The following is an 18939-nucleotide window of genomic DNA, read 5'->3' as shown; positions in this document are numbered from 1 at the left end:
CAATCCACGCCCCCGCCGGAGAGGCGGGGGGGCCCCGCCCGCCCCAGCCTATACTACTTTCAATATGGCCTTATCTTAACTAATTACATCTTCAAATACCTTTTCTAGTTAATTCTTTTTTTTTTTTTTTTTTTTTTGTTTTAGAGTGTGTGTGCTCACCAGAGAGAGATGGGGGGGGTTAGGGGTGGGGAGGAGCATCTCCCATGGGGGAGTGGTCATGTAATCCCTTCTTTACTGTTCAGGTCTGGGACTTGAATTGTGCAGTTGGCCTTGTGGGTTTGTCTGCATTCATTAGCTGCCAGGCTCCAGAGCCAGCCTCACCTTTACTTTATTTCTAAGAAATAAGGTCACATTCTGGAAGGACATGAGTTTTGAGGGGGTATTCAACTCTTCAATATAGGTATGTTACATTTGAGATGAAATGTTGAAGTAGACAGTAGAATTAAGGGGAGACATCTGAGCTGGAAATAAACACTTATGAATCATTTGCATATAGATGTATATAAAGTATTAGAATTAGATGAGATTATTATCTTATTTCAGTACAATATAAATAAAGGAAACGAGTGTAGTTAGAAGACCAGCAGGCCCGGGACTGTATACAGGGGTAATCCTTTGAAGTCGCAGAGGTGATCTCAACAAAGGGGACTGGAAAGAAAGAAAAGAAAGCCTGGTAACTTTGAAGCGATAAATATGTTGAGGAGAGAGTCGTCAACTCTTTTAGATACTGCTAATAAAGGTTGAGCATCCCTAGTATGAAATCACAAATGCTCTGAAACTGAAAACTTGCCGCGTAGCAGCATGGTGCCACAAATACTGAGTCGTAGGGAACTCACAACATATTTTTCTGTGCAAAAATGCATTGTGACGTTTCTGATGCCTGAATAGAAAATTCCACACCTGACCTCATGTGACAGGTTGCAGTCAAACACTGCATGAAACTAGAGCCCCATTTCAAGGTCACCATTTATAGAAACTAAATAAAATGAATTAAAAGCTTGTCAACCAAGAACTAAAAAATTACCTGAGCAAAACACTGGGAAAACACTTCAAGATGCTGGAATAGGCAGAGATGTCTTAAATCAGACCCTTAAAGCACAGGCAACAACATACTCCTGAAAATAGACAAGTGGAATTACATCAGACTGAAAAGCTTGTGCACAGAAAAGGAAACAATAAATGATAAAGAGGCAACTCTCATGGAATGGGAGAAAATATTTACAATCTGTACTTCAGATAATGGATCGATGAATATATATATAAGGAACTTAGCTCACCTGGAGAAACTAATCCACTCAAAAATGAGCCATTAGTCTGGCAGCTATTCTCAATGAAGAAGATATGCAAATGTCTGAAAAAGCAAATGAAGAGAGGTCAGTAGGTGGTGTGGTTGAACTTCCACATGGCCAACCACAGTTTGAATCCTGGATGTGGTGGCTTGCTTTCTCACTTTCCCTTTCTCTCTCTTTTTCTCTGATGGGCACATGTGCCCTATAGCAAATTAAAAATATAGTAAAAATAAAATCTTTTTTTTTTAAATGAAAAGCATATGAAGAATGTCCAACATCACTTGTCAAAGGGAAATACAATTTAAAACCACAGTTAGGTATCACCTAACCCCATTAAAGTGACTATGATAAAACAGAACAAAATAGAGATAGCAGAACGAAAGGAACCATCATGTATTGCTGGTGGGAATATAAATTAGTACAACTTCTATGGAAAAAAGTATGGCATTTCCTCAAAAAAATCTAAAAATAGATCTACTGTATGCCCAGTAATCCTACTCTTGGGTATTTACCCAAAGGACAGGCTGTGGCTTCGTTGGCAAGACATTTGCACGTCCATGTTTGTTGCAGCATTATTCACCGTAATGCTAAGACATGAAATTAACCTAAGTGCTTAATATCTGGTGAGTGGGTTAAGAAAATGTGGCATAGGGCCCAGCAGGTGGCATAGTAGTTAAGTCTCTAGCCTCCCACATGAGTGACCAGTGTTCGAGTCCCAAACCTGGCAGCTTGAAACTCAACACCAGGCACTTCTGCATGTGTGCCCAAAATCCCAAGAGGAAAATGGAGAAGGGACTGTGGTGTGGCCAACCCCACTGAGGGAAGTGGTGGTGGTGATTTCTAGCTTTCTGTCTCTCTAGCAAGCGCACATGCCCTATAGCAAAAATCTCTCTCAAAAAAAGGAAATAAAATGTGACTCACAGAGGTGATGGACTGCTACTCAGCAGTAAAGAATAAGAATGTCCTGTTATTTGACACAAAGTAGACGAACCTGCTAAGTGAAATAGACCAGGTTATGAAAGAGAAATGCTGTATATCCCTGCTTAACACTTACTGAATGTCTGCATTCTTAGGTGAAAACCAGCTGGGCCAAGCTGGGGTAATATTCTTTCCTTTCTTTGTGGTTTTATTATTTAAAAAAAATTTTTTTTTAGGGATTTTTGCTATAGGGTATGTGCGCTTGCCAGAAAGACAGAGACAGAGAGACAGAAAGTGAGAAGTCACCCCGAGGTGGGGGTGGGGGGGTGACCACACCACAATCCCTTCTCCTTCATTCTTCTCTCAGGATCTTAAGAACGCCCGCACACGTAACCTGGCATGAGTTTAAGCCACCAGGTCTGGGACTTGAACCGTGATCAACTACATGGGAGTCCAGTGATGTAGTCATTACACCGTCTGCTGGCCTGTTTCTTTGTTTTTTAATTCTTGCTATAGGGCATATATGTTCACCAGAGAGTAAGGGATCATGAGAAAGCACACCCCTGGGAGGTGGCCATATCACAACCCCTTCTCCTCCATTCTCCCCTTGGGATTTTGGGCATGCACATATATGTGCACTGGCATTATTTTCAAGCTGCTGGGTCTGAGACTCAAACCTACAGTAAGCCATGTGGGATCCAGCCACCTTTACCACCATACCACTGGCTGGCCCTGGAGTAATTTTCTTGATGAAAGAGGTTAGGACCAAGCTCTTGGTATAGGAATTAACTTTAGATAGTAGCACAAGTAGTTCATTTATGGTTCCAGGAAGGGAAGGCAAAATACTGTTGTCCTCCTATCTGTGCAGGTTCAGCATCCAGAAGAGTCAGCTAACCACTGGGTTGAAACTGCTAAGGTTGCTGGCATGTACTATGTAGTTAGTGCTACCTAGGATGGTTGTGTCTGTCATGAATATGTACAGACTTTTAAAAAGTTAACTATATTAGATTAGATAGTATAAGGAATCTAGAGGACTTTAAGTGTGTTAGAGGGTTTGTGTAAGTTATGTACACATTCTGTACCCTTTTATGTAAGCAACTTGATTATCTCTGGATTTTGGTATTTGCTGGGGTCCTTGGAACCACTCTCCCATAGATACATAGGGACAGCAGCATGTGGGCGTAGATACTGGCAGGCATGTAGATCAGGAAAGTCCTCCCTGAGTGAGGAGGGGATGGAGAGCCTGTGGGAGATTGAGGAGAGTAAAGCAGTCATCTGAAAGGAGGCATGATCAGGGAAAGCTGAGGTGATTGCTGGACATCTTTTGGGTTGAATGAGGTCATTCGTCTAAAGTGGGACTAGTCAGAAGGATCTTTTCCTTTAATACATTCACCTGTTGGTGCTGATTGTGGTTTTGCATGTGCAACAGAATGACAGGGGTAAGGGGTGTGAATCAGTATGTGCCTCAGTCCACAGCTACATTGGTAACAGATGAACCTGAGACTGGTGGTTTATGAGAAATAGAGCTTTACTCAGCTCCATCGAGGTCTGGCATCTAGTGGCCAACCTCTTGTGAGGCTACAACATGGCAGAGTGCGGGATCTTGAACACAGCAGTGGTCTCCAAATTTCTACTTGATCTGTTCTTTCCCCTCTTAAAAATCTACCACAGCTTAATCTTAGGGCCCTTGCTCCAGAGACCTCATACCCAGAAGCCCTACTCTGGGAAACCATGAAGGGATTAAGTTTTTGCTAAACACCTTTACAGTACAACCAAGGCCCACCATAGGAACTTGGTATGGGGGACAACCAAACTACAACATATGCAAGGGAGTGATCATGCTGCTTGACCGTGGGTCTTAACCTAGACAAGAAGGAGGCCATGTGGGAATCCAGCGCGTTAACCACTATGCCATCTGCTGACCCTAGACTGCCTTTAATTTACTGAATCTGCTTGAATTCCAGGAACGTGAGGATCATCCTCGGAGAGGACGAGAGGATCGGCAGCATCGGGAACCGTCGGAACTAGAACACCGGAGAGCTAGGAACAGTGACCGAGACAGACACCGGGGCCATACCCACCAAAGGAGAAGCTCCAGCGAGAGGCCTGGGAGTGGACAGGCTCAGGGACGGGATCGAGACATTCCGAACCTGCAGGCTCAGGAAGAAGAGCGGGAGTTTTACAATGCCAGGCGCCGGGAGCATCGCCAGAAGAATGAAGTTGGTGGCAGTGGTAACGAGTCTCAGGAGTTGGTTCCTCGACCTGGTAGCAATAATAAGGAAAAAGAGGTGCCCGTTAAAGAAAAACCAAGTTTTGAACTTTCTGGGGCACTTCTTGAGGACACAAACACCTTCCGGGGTGTAGTCATTAAATATAGCGAGCCCCCAGAAGCACGTATCCCCAAAAAACGGTGGCGTCTCTACCCTTTTAAAAATGACGAGGTGCTTCCCGTCATGTACATCCATCGACAGAGTGCGTACCTCCTGGGTCGGCATCGCCGCATCGCAGACATTCCCATTGACCATCCCTCCTGTTCGAAGCAGCACGCCGTCTTTCAGTATCGGTAGGTAGATAGATGTTGGAGGGAGGAACCAAAGTGCAAGCAGAAGCTGAATGTCTTGGGATTACCATTTGTGTACATGTGTATGCAGAATAGGGTGTTACTAATTTAACTGTCCTTTAAGTTATCACTTAAGAGCATTGAACTTGGTGTCAGAAACCCAGGAGTTGAACTCTACCATTGCCACTTACCAGTAATTTAACCCTAGGACAATCCACTCTCTGGTCCTCAGTTTCCACCTACCTCACTGGGCTTTCGTAAGCATTAAAATGAAAATCCTGTGTAACTGAAAATGTTCAACATGTGTTAGCTGAGTCTGGAGTTTGGAGCTTAATAGCTGGCATGGTACATCTGGTATCATTTAATCCTCACAGCAATCCTGTGAGAGGAGGTTGAGACAGATGCTAGTATTCCCATTTTACAGATGAGAAAATACAAGCTCAACTCAGCCAGGTGACTTGCCTAATGAGTGAATTCTGTAAGTCAGCCAGTGCTGTGGTTAAGGTGGTTAAGGTGGCTGGATCCCACATGACCAACTAAGCAATTCAAGTTCCAGATCTCGAGGCTTGGAGAACACTTCAGGTGTATGTGTGTACACGGCCAAAATCCTGAGAGGAGAAGGTGAAAAGGGATTGCTGCATGGCTATCTAGCCCCCTTGGGGGGTGGTTTCTCACTTTTTCTGTTTCTGTCCCTGTCCGGTGAGTACATGCTCCCTCCAGGAAATTTAAAAAAAAAAATTCGCCATAGTAGAACTCTGCCTTATATCTAGCTCTCTAGCTCTGAAGTTGAAACCCACTTTCTTTTTTTTTAAACCATTTAGAGCAGAGCTAACATAATTGAGATATAGGTAGAAGGAGGATTTATATTTATTTTATTTATTTTTTTTTTGGAGAGGTTTTTGCTGTAGGGTGCGTGCGCTCGTCAGAAAGACAGAGAGAGACAGAGAGACAGAAAGCGAGAAATCACCCCCAGGGGGGATGGCCACGCTGCAATCCCTTCTCCTCCATCCTCCTCTCGGGATCTTGGGCACACACGCACATGCGCCTGGTGTGAGTTTAAGCCACCGGGTCTGGGACTCGAACCGCAGTTGACTACATGGGAGTCCAGCAACATAGCCATTATGCTAACTGCTGGTCCTGGATTTATACTGATTTTGAACAACAGGAAAAATGTATTATCTACAGCAAGAGGCTTTGGATTCTGTATTTCAAGCTTTTGGTCTACATGGATTCTCCCCACTACCCAGCAGCCAGCGCTCACCTTTTCTGCTAAGTTATATAAACTGCTCTCAGTTTCCTCGTCCAAAACCATGCTTTTCCCTTGATTTCTTGATTTCCTAGGGTTTTAACTTGAGTCGTGTTCATGCCTGTTTATTTACATCAACTAGCAAAGAGCTTGAGAGAGGAGGGACAGTCTGAGGTGGGATTGTGCTCATGGATTTCTCTTTCTCTGCCAGGCTTGTGGAGTACACCCGTGCTGATGGTACAGTTGGCCGAAGGGTGAAGCCCTATATCATTGACCTCGGTTCAGGCAACGGAACCTTCTTGAACAATAAGCGTATTGAGCCACAGAGATACTATGAACTGAAAGAAAAGGATGTTCTTAAATTTGGGTTCAGTAGCCGAGAGTATGTTTTGCTCCACGAGTCATCGGACACCTCTGAAGTAGACAGGAAAGAAGATGAGGATGACGAGGAGGAACAGGAAGTGTCAGACAGCTAGCAAACTAAGAAACAAACTGTTGACACCTTTTCCTTCTTGGAAGACTTTGGGATTGACTCAGAGAGCACCGTGGTGTTCTCTGTAATGCCTCTTATTGCCTTAAGTCTTTCCTCTGTTGCTGACCAGCTTATGTTACAGTTTAAGAACACTGACTTCGGTTTCGTTGAACTTTTTTCTGTGGAACATTAGCCACATGCCTGTAGGCATTTGTTTCAGAACAGTCTCACCAATTACGACGCCCTGTGTTTTCATAGAAGCATTGTGGCTTTAGTTGGTGCTTTTGGAACTGCTGCCCAGGAAACTGTAAACTCGTGGTTAAGTGGGACTTGTGGCTTGCTCTCTGTACAGTTACTTTATTTATATAGTCGTTAAGCTTTGTGGGCCAGGTTTTTTTGTTTTTGGGGCAAGCCAAAAACAGAATCTTACTAAGCTTTGGTTATCACCAAAACAGCCTCCAGTATATACCAAAGCTTTGACCTGGTTGAGCTCTTGAGTCATAGAAGTTGATTTTGCACTTAGTTTCTTTAGGATGGGAACTTACATGACCTCATTCTAATTTAAACAGATGCTTTATGGAGGGGGCGTTGAGCACCTCATGTATAGGAAGATCATGGCTCCTACTGGTGGGTGCTGCTTCATGTCAGGAGAGGCTGCAGTGGAGTGTGGAGTGGTTTCCTATAAGAGAATTCCTGATTTCTCCACGGAGCATGTACATAATAATTTTGATCATCTTATCTGGTCAATTTTCCATTTTTATTCAAATATCTTTTTTTTTCCTTTGAGAAATACACTTTCATTTATGTGGCAGGGGCCTTGCTTTATTTTAACTTGTGTATGTCTGAACAAGGTTGTATAGTTCACACATTTCTGTGTGTTTCATCTCCTAAAAAATTGTTCAGAGAGGCCGTATTTACCTTTCCATGGCTGGAAAGCCGGGAGACGCCCGGTTTCCTAATTTCCACCGGAGAAATGTGTAAGTAGAAAAGCATTAACTACTTGCATATAGCGTGTATATGTGTGTGTATATGTGTGTGTGTATATATATATGTGTGTGTGCGTGTGTGTGTTTTTAAAAAATCTATAAGTACTGTCTCTTGTCTCTGACCTCTCTGTTACCTTACTAATTTCATAATCCATGTGTGTCTGAGGTGGGCCTGACCTTGCTCCATTTGTGCATCTTTTTCTCTTTCTTTTACCTGACTTTCTGACCTTGCTTTTCAGCTTTCACACACTGAGGGTCTAGACAGGTGTAGGTACACAGTAGCGAAACATCTGAATACTTTTAGGATCACAGAAAACCTCAACCCCTACTGAACTGCTACAGAAAGGGAGAAACTCATCTTCATAAATCTGAATTAAAATCTATAAATTGTGTGTTAAAGAGCTACATACTGATTTTCATATGAGAATGTTTTGTGAAGTAAATGTAATACTATATGATTGGCAAAGGCCTCTGCATTTGAAAAGCAGATTTTCATTTATATGTATTTTTGGGATAAAAAAATAAAATTTGTAAATAATAGCCCCATTTTGAAGGGTTATGTTTTCCTAGCATAGAGGATCTCGTATTTGCGCTAAAGGTGTCTTCATATCGGGATTTCCAAGGTAAAGGTAGACAGTTGTGTAGGATGTTGTGGGGAGACCAGGAATTAGGTGAGCCCCGACACCTGCACTGGCTCCCCATCTTTAATCTCAGGGTGTGGGGGAGTGGCAGTGTGCTCTGAATTGGCACGAGCTCAGGGAGGCTATTACAGGCCTTATGCCAGTTTATTCCTGTCCCTGCTGTTTTGTCCTCAGGTTGTGATGATAGGAGTGGCATGGGGAGAAAAGAGGTGGTGCTGCTATTGACTGTTCCCCTTGAGTTGAAACCTAGGATGATATTAGATTGTTGTCTTTTTCTGTCTGTTGTTTTCACATTGTAGTCTCACATACCCATGTGTATTCCCAGCGATGGTTGGCCAGTGTGAAGAGGGGCATTTAACTGATGTTCATTCGAAAGAAATAGAAGCTCTCCTTTGAAGAATGAACACTTAATACAGTCAATTAGATAAAAGGTAAGATGAAGGGAAACTACAATGGCAATTAGCATGTCCCCCAAAATAACTGCTATTTTGTTTTGTTTTGTTTTGATAGGTGTCAAAGATCACAGATTTTGCTTGTCTAAAACGTATGTTTTGTATTGATGAATTTTTCTTTGGATTCAGAATGATGATTTTCTTTTCCTGGTATTTGGCAATAATCTGCTCTCTCACTCCAGAGTCTCCATGTTCAGTTGGAACTACTCCTGTTAGCCTTCGGCCTTACTTCAAACACCATCCTGGGGGGCACTGATAAATGGCCACTTTACCTGCATTTCACAATAAGAACAGTGAACTTTTGCTTTACTGCAGGGAATACTTTTTCAAAATAAGAGATTCTTCATTGTCAAATATCTGAGAAAGTTTCTTGCATGTCCCGTCCTTCTTTTTTTGTTTTTGAAGATGGTCCAAGAAAAGAGTCCTCGTCGCCCAATAACTGACTTCTTATTTGAAGTTGGCATAATTCTAAGGTTCTTTTTAAATGAATTCATTCTGTTTAGAAACCCATGTTTATTTTAGCTATTTGCAACTCCTTCCTTCCCCAGCATTTTTTCACCCTGGCTAACTTGTCTGCAAGTCATTATTGTCAGTCTCAAGCTGTCTGCAACCCTCCTCAGAAGTCACCCTCTGGTGGTCCACAGTTCTGCCAAGTGTGAGACATCATCTTTATGTTCTTACCATCAAACCTCTTTCTAGTTAAGGCCACACAGTGGGAGGGAGGACTAGGATTCAAACCCAGTCACTCTGGTTCCGGATTCTATAGTTTAACCTCTGTGATGCACTGCCTCTTATAGTCCTGAGTTGTACAAGGTCTAGTCTTTGCAGAGCAATAAATTGAGCAGCCTTGAGCCAGTAAGTGGCATGGAGGTTAAGGCAGCTGGATCTCATGTGGCCAGTTAGGCAGTTTGAGTCTTGGAGCACCAGCTTTAAAAATCACATAAGGTATGTGTGTGTCCAAAATCTCTAAAGGAGAATTGAGGATCCTCCCTAGGGGTGATTCCTCACTTTCCTTCTCTCTTTCTCTCTGGTGAATCACACCCATCCTGTAGCAAAAATAATAATAAAGCCAGCAGCCAAAGCAGTGCTAGAGAAGAGAAATGTAGGAGACCATGGAAGTGCGAGTCTAGAAACAGGATTTAATGACGCCTTGGGAATCGGAGAAGAGCCTGCTGAGGGTGAGGAAAGAGGATTTTTTTTCGGGGAGGGGTTTGCTATAGGGTGTGTATACTTGCTGGAGAGAGAGAGAGAGATAGAAAGAAGGTAAGAAGTAACCTCCAAGGGTGAGTGGCCATCATGTAATCCCTTCTCCATTCTCTCAGGATTTGGGGCATGCATCCTGAGCATGAGTTTCAAACTGCTGGGCCTAGGACTTAAACTGCAATTGGCCATATGGGAATCCAGCACCTTAACTACTATGCCACCTGCTGGCCCCTAGAAAGGACTGTTTCTAAGCAGAGAGGCTCACAGAAATATCTGAGATGATAAACTAGAGTTTGAGGTTTTTTTTTCGCCTTCGGCCTTACTTCAAACACCATCCTGGGGGGCACTGATAAATGGCCACTTTACCTGCATTTCACAATAAGAACAGTGAACTTTTGCTTTACTGCAGGGAATACTTTTTCAAAATAAGAGATTCTTCATTGTCAAATATCTGAGAAAGTTTCTTGCATGTCCCGTCCTTCTTTTTTTGTTTTTGAAGATGGTCCAAGAAAAGAGTCCTCGTCGCCCAATAACTGACTTCTTATTTGAAGTTGGCATAATTCTAAGGTTCTTTTTAAATGAATTCATTCTGTTTAGAAACCCATGTTTATTTTAGCTATTTGCAACTCCTTCCTTCCCCAGCATTTTTTCACCCTGGCTAACTTGTCTGCAAGTCATTATTGTCAGTCTCAAGCTGTCTGCAACCCTCCTCAGAAGTCACCCTCTGGTGGTCCACAGTTCTGCCAAGTGTGAGACATCATCTTTATGTTCTTACCATCAAACCTCTTTCTAGTTAAGGCCACACAGTGGGAGGGAGGACTAGGATTCAAACCCAGTCACTCTGGTTCCGGATTCTATAGTTTAACCTCTGTGATGCACTGCCTCTTATAGTCCTGAGTTGTACAAGGTCTAGTCTTTGCAGAGCAATAAATTGAGCAGCCTTGAGCCAGTAAGTGGCATGGAGGTTAAGGCAGCTGGATCTCATGTGGCCAGTTAGGCAGTTTGAGTCTTGGAGCACCAGCTTTAAAAATCACATAAGGTATGTGTGTGTCCAAAATCTCTAAAGGAGAATTGAGGATCCTCCCTAGGGGTGATTCCTCACTTTCCTTCTCTCTTTCTCTCTGGTGAATCACACCCATCCTGTAGCAAAAATAATAATAAAGCCAGCAGCCAAAGCAGTGCTAGAGAAGAGAAATGTAGGAGACCATGGAAGTGCGAGTCTAGAAACAGGATTTAATGACGCCTTGGGAATCGGAGAAGAGCCTGCTGAGGGTGAGGAAAGAGGATTTTTTTTCGGGGAGGGGTTTGCTATAGGGTGTGTATACTTGCTGGAGAGAGAGAGAGAGATAGAAAGAAGGTAAGAAGTAACCTCCAAGGGTGAGTGGCCATCATGTAATCCCTTCTCCATTCTCTCAGGATTTGGGGCATGCATCCTGAGCATGAGTTTCAAACTGCTGGGCCTAGGACTTAAACTGCAATTGGCCATATGGGAATCCAGCACCTTAACTACTATGCCACCTGCTGGCCCCTAGAAAGGACTGTTTCTAAGCAGAGAGGCTCACAGAAATATCTGAGATGATAAACTAGAGTTTGAGGTTTTTTTTTCGAGATTCAATAGGATAATGATGGGGAGAGAGAGGCACTCCTGGTTTCTGATCATGATAGATAAGTGGTTTTGGTATCCCCACCTGCTGGAAATAGCAAGAACTTCCAGATACAAACATTTCTTGGATTGTCTGAGAACTAACAAATTTATAAAAATGTATCAGGCCAAAAGTGAAGGTACACAGTCTGGAGAGAAAGGGAGTGTAGATGCCTGGAAGCCATGTGTGATGTAAAGGCAAACCGTATTTGATTCTAGCAAGTCAGATCTCACTCAAAGTTAAATGGCAAAAAAACCAGAGCCCGCATATTATGGGGTGTCTCAATGGAGGATGTTTCCACAAAAAACAAGACAAAAAAATCTGGTATGCCAAAAGACTACACCTTTCAGAGTAAAGGAGTGGAACTGAAGTCAGGTCCAAAGATTCGCAGCATGATGGCTCAGATGCAGGCCTTGCTCCCATACTCAAAGTCGCTAGGTGTCTGACAGTCGTGAAATTATTCTTTGGAAGAAAGACTTTTTTCCTCAAGGTTTTTGCTGTAGTGCACGAGTGCTTACCAAAAAGGGAAACAGAAGAAAAGTGAAAAATCACCGCTTGGAAGATGGCCATGCTGCAATCCCTTCTCAGTTCTCTCTTTTGGGCATGCACGCACATGCTCCCAGGATGATTTTCAAGCTGCCAGTCTTGGACTCAAACTGTGGTCAGCCATGTGTGAATCCAGGACTTTAACCACCACGCCATCTGCTGGCCTCAAGACTTTTTTTAATTTCCCTAATCTCCCAAGTTTTCTGACATTTTTCCACTTTTTTTTTTTTTTAAATAAAAGAAAACAAGGCCAGCGGCCACAGGTGGTATAGTAGTTAAGGTCCTGGGCTCCCACCTGGTCAACTGTGATTCGAGTCCCGGATCCAGCAACTTGAGGTACTTGTGTACAAGCCCAAAATTTTGAGAGGAGGGTGGAGGAGAAGGGATTGTGGTGTGACCATCACCCCTGGAGGTGATTTTTGCTTTCTGTATCTGTTCGTAAGTGCACATACCCTATAGCAAAAAATATCTCTAAAAAGAAAAGAAAGAAAGAAATCAAGGCAGGCCAGCTAGTGGTGTGGTGGTTAAGGTGCTGGATCCCAAATGGCCAACTGAACAGTTCAAGTCTCAGACCCAGCAACTTGGAAAATGACACCAGGCATGTGTGTGTGCATCTAAAATCCCTGAGACAAAAATGGAAGAGATGAGATTGTAGGATGGCTGACCCCCCTTGGGGTGATTTATCATTTCTCTCAATCTCTCTCTCCAGTGAGTACACATGCCCTATGACAAAAAAAATCTAATAATATGGAAATACTCCATGCACATAAACTGAATTTAGGTGAATAGACATAGACTATAATTCATATGTTGGCACTTAACCCTGAGGTGACAGTATTGAGGGGGAGGGCCCTTTGAGAGGTGATAAGGTCATGAAGGCTCTACTCTCCTGGATGGGATTAGTGGCCTTATAAATGGGCCTGAGGTAGCAAGTTTATCCCACCTGTCATATGAGGGTACCATGACAAGCTGTCTTTGAGGAATGAGTCCTCAGCAGACACTCAATAATCTACCAGGCCTTTTTTTTTTTTTTTTGGAGTTTTTGCTATAGGACACACACGCTTGCCAGGGAGACAGAGACACAGAAAATGAGAACTCACTCCCTGGGGGCATAGCCACACCACAATCCCTTCTCTATTCTTCTCTTGGGGTTTTTGGTATGCATGCACACACGCCCGGCATCAGCTTCAAGCTGCCAGGTCTAGGACTGATCGGCGGTTGACTATGTGGGAGTCCAGTGATGTAACCATTACGCCATCCACTGGTCTCTACCAGGTCCTTGATCTTGAATTTCCCAGCCTCTAGAATTAGAATAAATAAATTCCTATTGTTTATGCATTTTTTAAAATTTGCCTCAGGGCATGTGCGCTTGCCAGAGACACAACACAAAAGGGAAAGAAATCAGCCTTCAGGGAGGGGCCGGCAAGTGGCCTGTTGGTTAAGGGCGCTGGACTCACATGGCCAACCACAGCTCAAATCCCAGACCTGGCGGCTTGCTTTCTCACTTTCTCATTTCTCTCTCTCTCTGTGCCACTCTGGTAAAATTAAATAAATAAAGTTGAATAAAATAATTCCTTTAAAAAGAAAAACAGAAAAAGAAATCAACTTCCAGGGAGGATGGTCATACCACAATTCCTTCTCCTCCATTCTCTTCGGATTTTGGCTGCACATACATCTGCTTGGTGTGATTTTTAAAACCTTCAGGTCTGGAACTCCAAGTGTGGCCAGCCATGTGGGAGTCCAGTGCCTTAACCACTATGCCACCTACTGGCCCCTGTTTATAAACTACTCAGCCCAATATGTTATAGCAGTCCAAATAGATAGAACCATGAGCTACCGAAATTCAATTGACAGCAAATAATCTGAATGATCCTATAACTTAACTGTCAAAGGAGTGGAATTTGTCATTTAAAAGTTACAAGAAAAGGGACCAGCAGATGGCATAATGGTTACATAATGGTTACATTATGGTTACAGCTGGACCCCTATGTAGTTAACTGCAGTTCAGATACCAGGCCCAATGACTTAAAACTCATGCCAGGTGTGTGTGCATGTGTGCTCAAATTCCCAAGAGGATAAAGAGAAAGAAGGGATTGTGTGGCCATCCCCTTTGGGGGGTGACTTCTCGCTTTCTCTCTCTCTCTGGTGAGCACATGTGCCCTATCACAAAAATCTCTCTAGAAAAAAATAAAAGTTCCCAAAAAAGTCCTAGACCCACCTGTGCATATGTGCCCCAGATCCTGAAAGGATAATGGAAAAGATTGCAGCCTGGCCATCCCCCTGTGGGGTGATTTCTCATTCTGTCTCTCTGTCTCTGATGAGCAAATGTGCCCTATAGCAAAAATGTCTCTACAAAAAATAAAAAATCCCAAAAAAGAAATCTCCAAGCCTACTAGTTAGTCAGTCATTATTTTACTGAAGAGTTCTACTAAACATTTTAAGAAAAATTGACACCATTCCATACTATTAATGTCTTCCAGAAACTAGAAAAGCGGGAAACACTGTGAGACCAGTATTACCTTGACACCAAAATGAGACAGGCCAGTACAGAAGAAAAGAAAATTAAACACCACTAGCTCTCATAAATTTAGCTGTAAAAGTTCTCAACAAAATATAAGCACGTTGAATCTAGTGATATATAAAAAGAATTGTACTGTATCACCACGTAGAGTTTATTAAATTCAGATAATGCAAGAAAATAGATCTATATAACCCATTATGTCAAGAAGCTGTAGAAGAAAAATCATATCCTGTCAGTTGGTGCAGGAAAATCATTTGAAAAAAATTTAACACTCACTCATGATAAATGCTCTCAGAAAACTAGGAATAGAGAAGAACTTCCTCAGCTTGGTAAAGAACATGCACGGAAGCTATACAGCTGACATTATAGGATTTATTAGAATTGGCTTACATAATTATATCAGCTGAAAAATCACACAGCGGGCCATCTACAGTTGAGACCACGGGATGTTGGCAGAATGGCTCAGTACAAGGCTGAAGACCTTAGAGGCAGGGAAGCTGATGCTGTAACTCAGTCTGAGAGCCCAGGGCCAATGATCTAAGTCCTGGAGTTCAAAGCCAGGTGAGCCTTGAGTTCTGATGTCTAAGGTAGCCAAAGAAAATCCATCTTGACCTCTAAAGAGACCAACTTGCTTCTCTATTTGTGTTCTCTGGGCCCCTTAATGGTGCCTGTCCACGGTGAGCAGATCTTCCTACCTACTTTACTTTTTCTGGAAACAAACATAGCCAGAATAATGCTTTATTAGGTGTCTAAGTATTCCTTAGTCCAGACAAATAGACATGCAGAACTAACCCTCACACTTCCTAAAATAGGAAATAAGGAAGGTGTCCACCACTCTTATTCAGCATAGTACTAGAGGCTCTAGATAGCATGATAAGGCAAGAAAATGAAATGAAAATACTCAGAAAACATGTGCACACACAGTGCTACCTATTTGCACATGAAATCATTTTCCATATTAAAAACAACTAAAAACAACCCCAAGTAATATACAAAAAAACTTCCTGAAATTAATGATGGAGTTCAGCAAGACCTCAAGTTGTAAGGTCAGCACACATGCACACATCTGGAATGCAGCACAGAGAGAAGTCTGAAAATAGAGTAGGAAATAAAGGGTTCTGAGTTCCAGAAGGAGACAGGAAATAAGGCAGAGGCCATATCTGGAGAAAAATGACTTAAGAATTTTCCAGAACTGGTGAAAGATACCAATGCACAGATTATAGAAATCCAAAGACGGACCAGCAGGTGGTGTGGTGGTTGAGGCTCTGGACTCTCACATGGCCAATTGCAGTTTGAGTCCCAGACCTGGTGGCTTTCTTTCTCTCTCTCTTGGGAGGATATATGCCTTATAGCAAAATTTTAAAATAATAATAAATAAAAATTCTTTAAAAAGAAAGAAATCCCAAGGTATCCAAGCAAAAAAAGAGGGAAGGATGGAAACAAGGGACAGAGGAAAGAAGGAAAGAATAAAAATGAAAAAAAAAAAAAAAAAAAGAAGCCATCTAGACTTACAATGCTGGACCCTGAAGTCTGGAGAGTTGAGGATGGAGAAGTAAGCAATGCTCGAGTGAAGATGTGAAGATGTTAACGATACTGAACTTAAACATAAAAGCTAACACAGTCGTTATTTGCCAAGCCCCTTACATATGTCCACTTGAATAAAGAAGTCTGATCCATGAGACCAGCAGACGGCATAATGGTTACATCACTGGGCTCACGTAGTCGACTAGAGTTCAAGTTGCAGATCTGGCAGCTTAAAGCTCACACCGGGTGCATGTGCACGTGTGCCCAAAATCCTGAGAGGAGAATGGAGAAGGGATTGTGGGGTGGCCATCGCCCTGAGGGATGATTTCTTGCTTTCTGTATGTGTGTCTTTGTCTCTCCTGCGAGTACACGTGCTCTATAGCAAAAATCTCTTTAAAAAAAAAAATTAGAAGTCTGACCATATTTGTCAAACAAGCACAAGGTCAACTCAAGCTAAACCCTAAGGATGGCCAGCTGGGAGCGAAGACTGGAAATCTGTAATCAGCGCTGCAGTACGAGTGCTTTAGTAACAGCTACTTGCAGGAGGTGGGTTACAATGAGCAGTACGCCCTCTGGGGTAACTTGGGGCACTTTATTGCCAGATGGTCAGTGAGTTTTTTATTGGAAGTATCCTTGCAGGGGGAGAGGTGACGGCAGGTGGCGTGCTGGTTAAGCCGCTGGACTCACACATGACCAACCGCCGTTCAAGTCTCGGACCTGGTGGCTCGCTTTCCCTTTCTGTCTCTTTCTTGTCAAGTTAAACAATAACAACAAATGGACCTAAATAAATAAATAAATAATTCTTAAACAAGGAGTTTTCTTGAGCAATTATTTTAAACAGGTGCAAGGGACTACCTGAGGCTTCATAGAGTTACCTCTCTGAGGCCAGTTTTTACCCAAACTTTCCCATTCTTAGGCAGACTTTTCTTCTCGAGGACTTACATAAGTTAACACTTTTTTTTAGCCCAAGTGTTACTGGGTTTTTATTACTACAGACTTTTGTGCTACAGCCCAGAATGTGTAAGGTAATTTATGGCAAAAATGTTCCATCCAATCTTTGAGAGCTGCTTTTAAATTCCCTGAAAATCACAAGAGCATGGTCAACATAGCTAATATTCCAAGTCTGCATACTTCTCAAGGCCTAATTGATTACAAATCCCTTAACTTAGGATATTTGCATTCACTAGAGAGACAGACGGGGAAATGAGAACTCACCCCCGGGGGAATGGCCGCACCAAAACCCTTTCTCTTTCATTCTCTTCTTGGGATTTTGGGCACACATGTAGAGGTATCCTAGTGTGTTTTTCAAGCTACTGGGTCTGGGACTCATTGTGGTCAGCCATGTAGGAGTCCAGCGCATTAACCACCATGCCACATGATGAAAAAAAAAATTTTTTTTGAAAGGTTTTTGCCATAGGTCGTATGTGCTCACTAAAGAGCTGAGACAGAGATCACCCCCCAGGAGAATGATCACACTATAGTTCCTTCTCCATTTATCTCCCGGGATTTTGGATTTTGGTGGTATACACACACACACAAGCACTGCTTGATTTTCAAGCTGCCAGGTTCAGAACTCGAAATGCAGCCAACTATTTGGGTGTCCAGCACCTTAACCACTGCACCACGTGCTGGTCCCACTTTGCTTAATTTTTTCTGGTAGAGGTTTTTTTTTTTTAAACTATATTTACTTATTTCAGTTTGACCAGAGAAGGACAGAATGGGAAGGGGGTGGGGGGTGAAAACTGAGCAATCAAGCCACCAGGTCTGGTACTGGAATGGCATTCAGCCATGTGGGAGTCTAGTGCCCTTAACCACCATGCCACCTGCTGGTCCCTGCCCCCTGTACTTAATCTTAAGCCATGGGTGAGAACAGTGGGTTTGGAAGGAAAGGAGAAATGTATTTGGGCAATAAGGGTGTTCATAGAAAGGTCCGGTGAGTCTACTTAACATCTTGAGCTATTTCAGATGCACATTCATGAGAAAGCCACAAGGTGTCCTAAGTCTCATTTCCCTGTAACACACACTGGAATGTTCTGTTTTAGTCTTTTGGGTTCTGTCAGCTTCCTTAAAGTTTCAGTTTGAAGATGTGACATTTTAGCATGAGTGACTCCATTTTGGTCTAGTTTGTAGGGGCATAGAGCAATGGCCTTTTAATTTTCCCTTAGGTTCCTGGGCTTGCAGGAGAGACAGTGACAGTGAAAAGGAAAATGAGAAATTACCTTCCTCGAGAGAGGGCCATGCTGCAATCCCTTCTCCTCCATTGCCCTCCGGGGATCTTGGGCACCCCCGCACACACTCCCGGTGTGTTTCAAGTCACGGATCCAAGACTGGAACTGTGACCGGCCATGTGGGAATCCAGCGACCTAAGCGCTACACACTATCTGCTGATTCCTAGAGCAATGGCCTCTTAGAACTTTTATTCAACAATCTATACATAATTCTTGTCTCTCTAAAGGGCACTGATCAGAATCCACAGAAAGAAAGGTTTTAAACAGCGTCACGTTCGTTGTTGGAAGATCACCCTGCCACCACGTCAATAGTGGATTAAGTAGGACTAACGGCAGAAATAAGGAGGCTGTGGGGATAGCATAGCCCATAAAAAGGGGCGGCCTGAATGAACCACGGAGGTGACAGGAGCAGACCAAAGCAAGCGGGTTTGCACACTCTTGTGGATCGAGTTTGCAGCACCCGGTTTCGGACAGCATCCTACTCCCTCCTAATGTAGGATGTTGAGGCTGACATCCAGTTTTCATTTGGGAATTCGGTGGACAGTCATCACTGAGGTTGACTCCGGCCTAGGAGTGGGCGCGGACGCGGTGGCTCTGCGGGGTCCGTAAAGCCCAGTGGCCCACCAAGGGGCAGAAGGCTAGGACGGCCAAGAGCCAAAGCCAGGTCTCCGGCCAGCTACCCGGAGAGCGGGCCGGAGTGGCGCGAGGAG

The 18939-nt window shown here is 43.3% G+C and overlaps 1 protein-coding gene across 1 annotated transcript in view; it reads left to right on the top strand.

Annotated features, from left to right (window-relative positions):
- Positions 1-6679, top strand: part of SNIP1 (Smad nuclear interacting protein 1) — a gene marked incomplete in the record, with an annotated part of 19954 nt that extends 13275 nt beyond the window's left edge. The window contains 2 exon segments of the mRNA XM_014591620.2: positions 4172-4770; positions 6225-6679. Of these exon segments, the coding sequence (XP_014447106.1) occupies positions 4172-4770; positions 6225-6489 (864 nt within the window).
- Between the last annotated feature and the right edge of the window lie 12260 nt (positions 6680-18939).

The sequence above is a fragment of the Tupaia chinensis genome, unplaced genomic scaffold, assembly GCF_000334495.1.
Source record: "Tupaia chinensis unplaced genomic scaffold, TupChi_1.0 Scaffold000604_1, whole genome shotgun sequence".
NCBI classification, from domain to species: Eukaryota; Metazoa; Chordata; class Mammalia; order Scandentia; family Tupaiidae; genus Tupaia; species Tupaia belangeri.
Note: the sequence above shows the minus strand (reverse complement) of the source record. Positions and strands in the feature narration are given on the sequence as shown.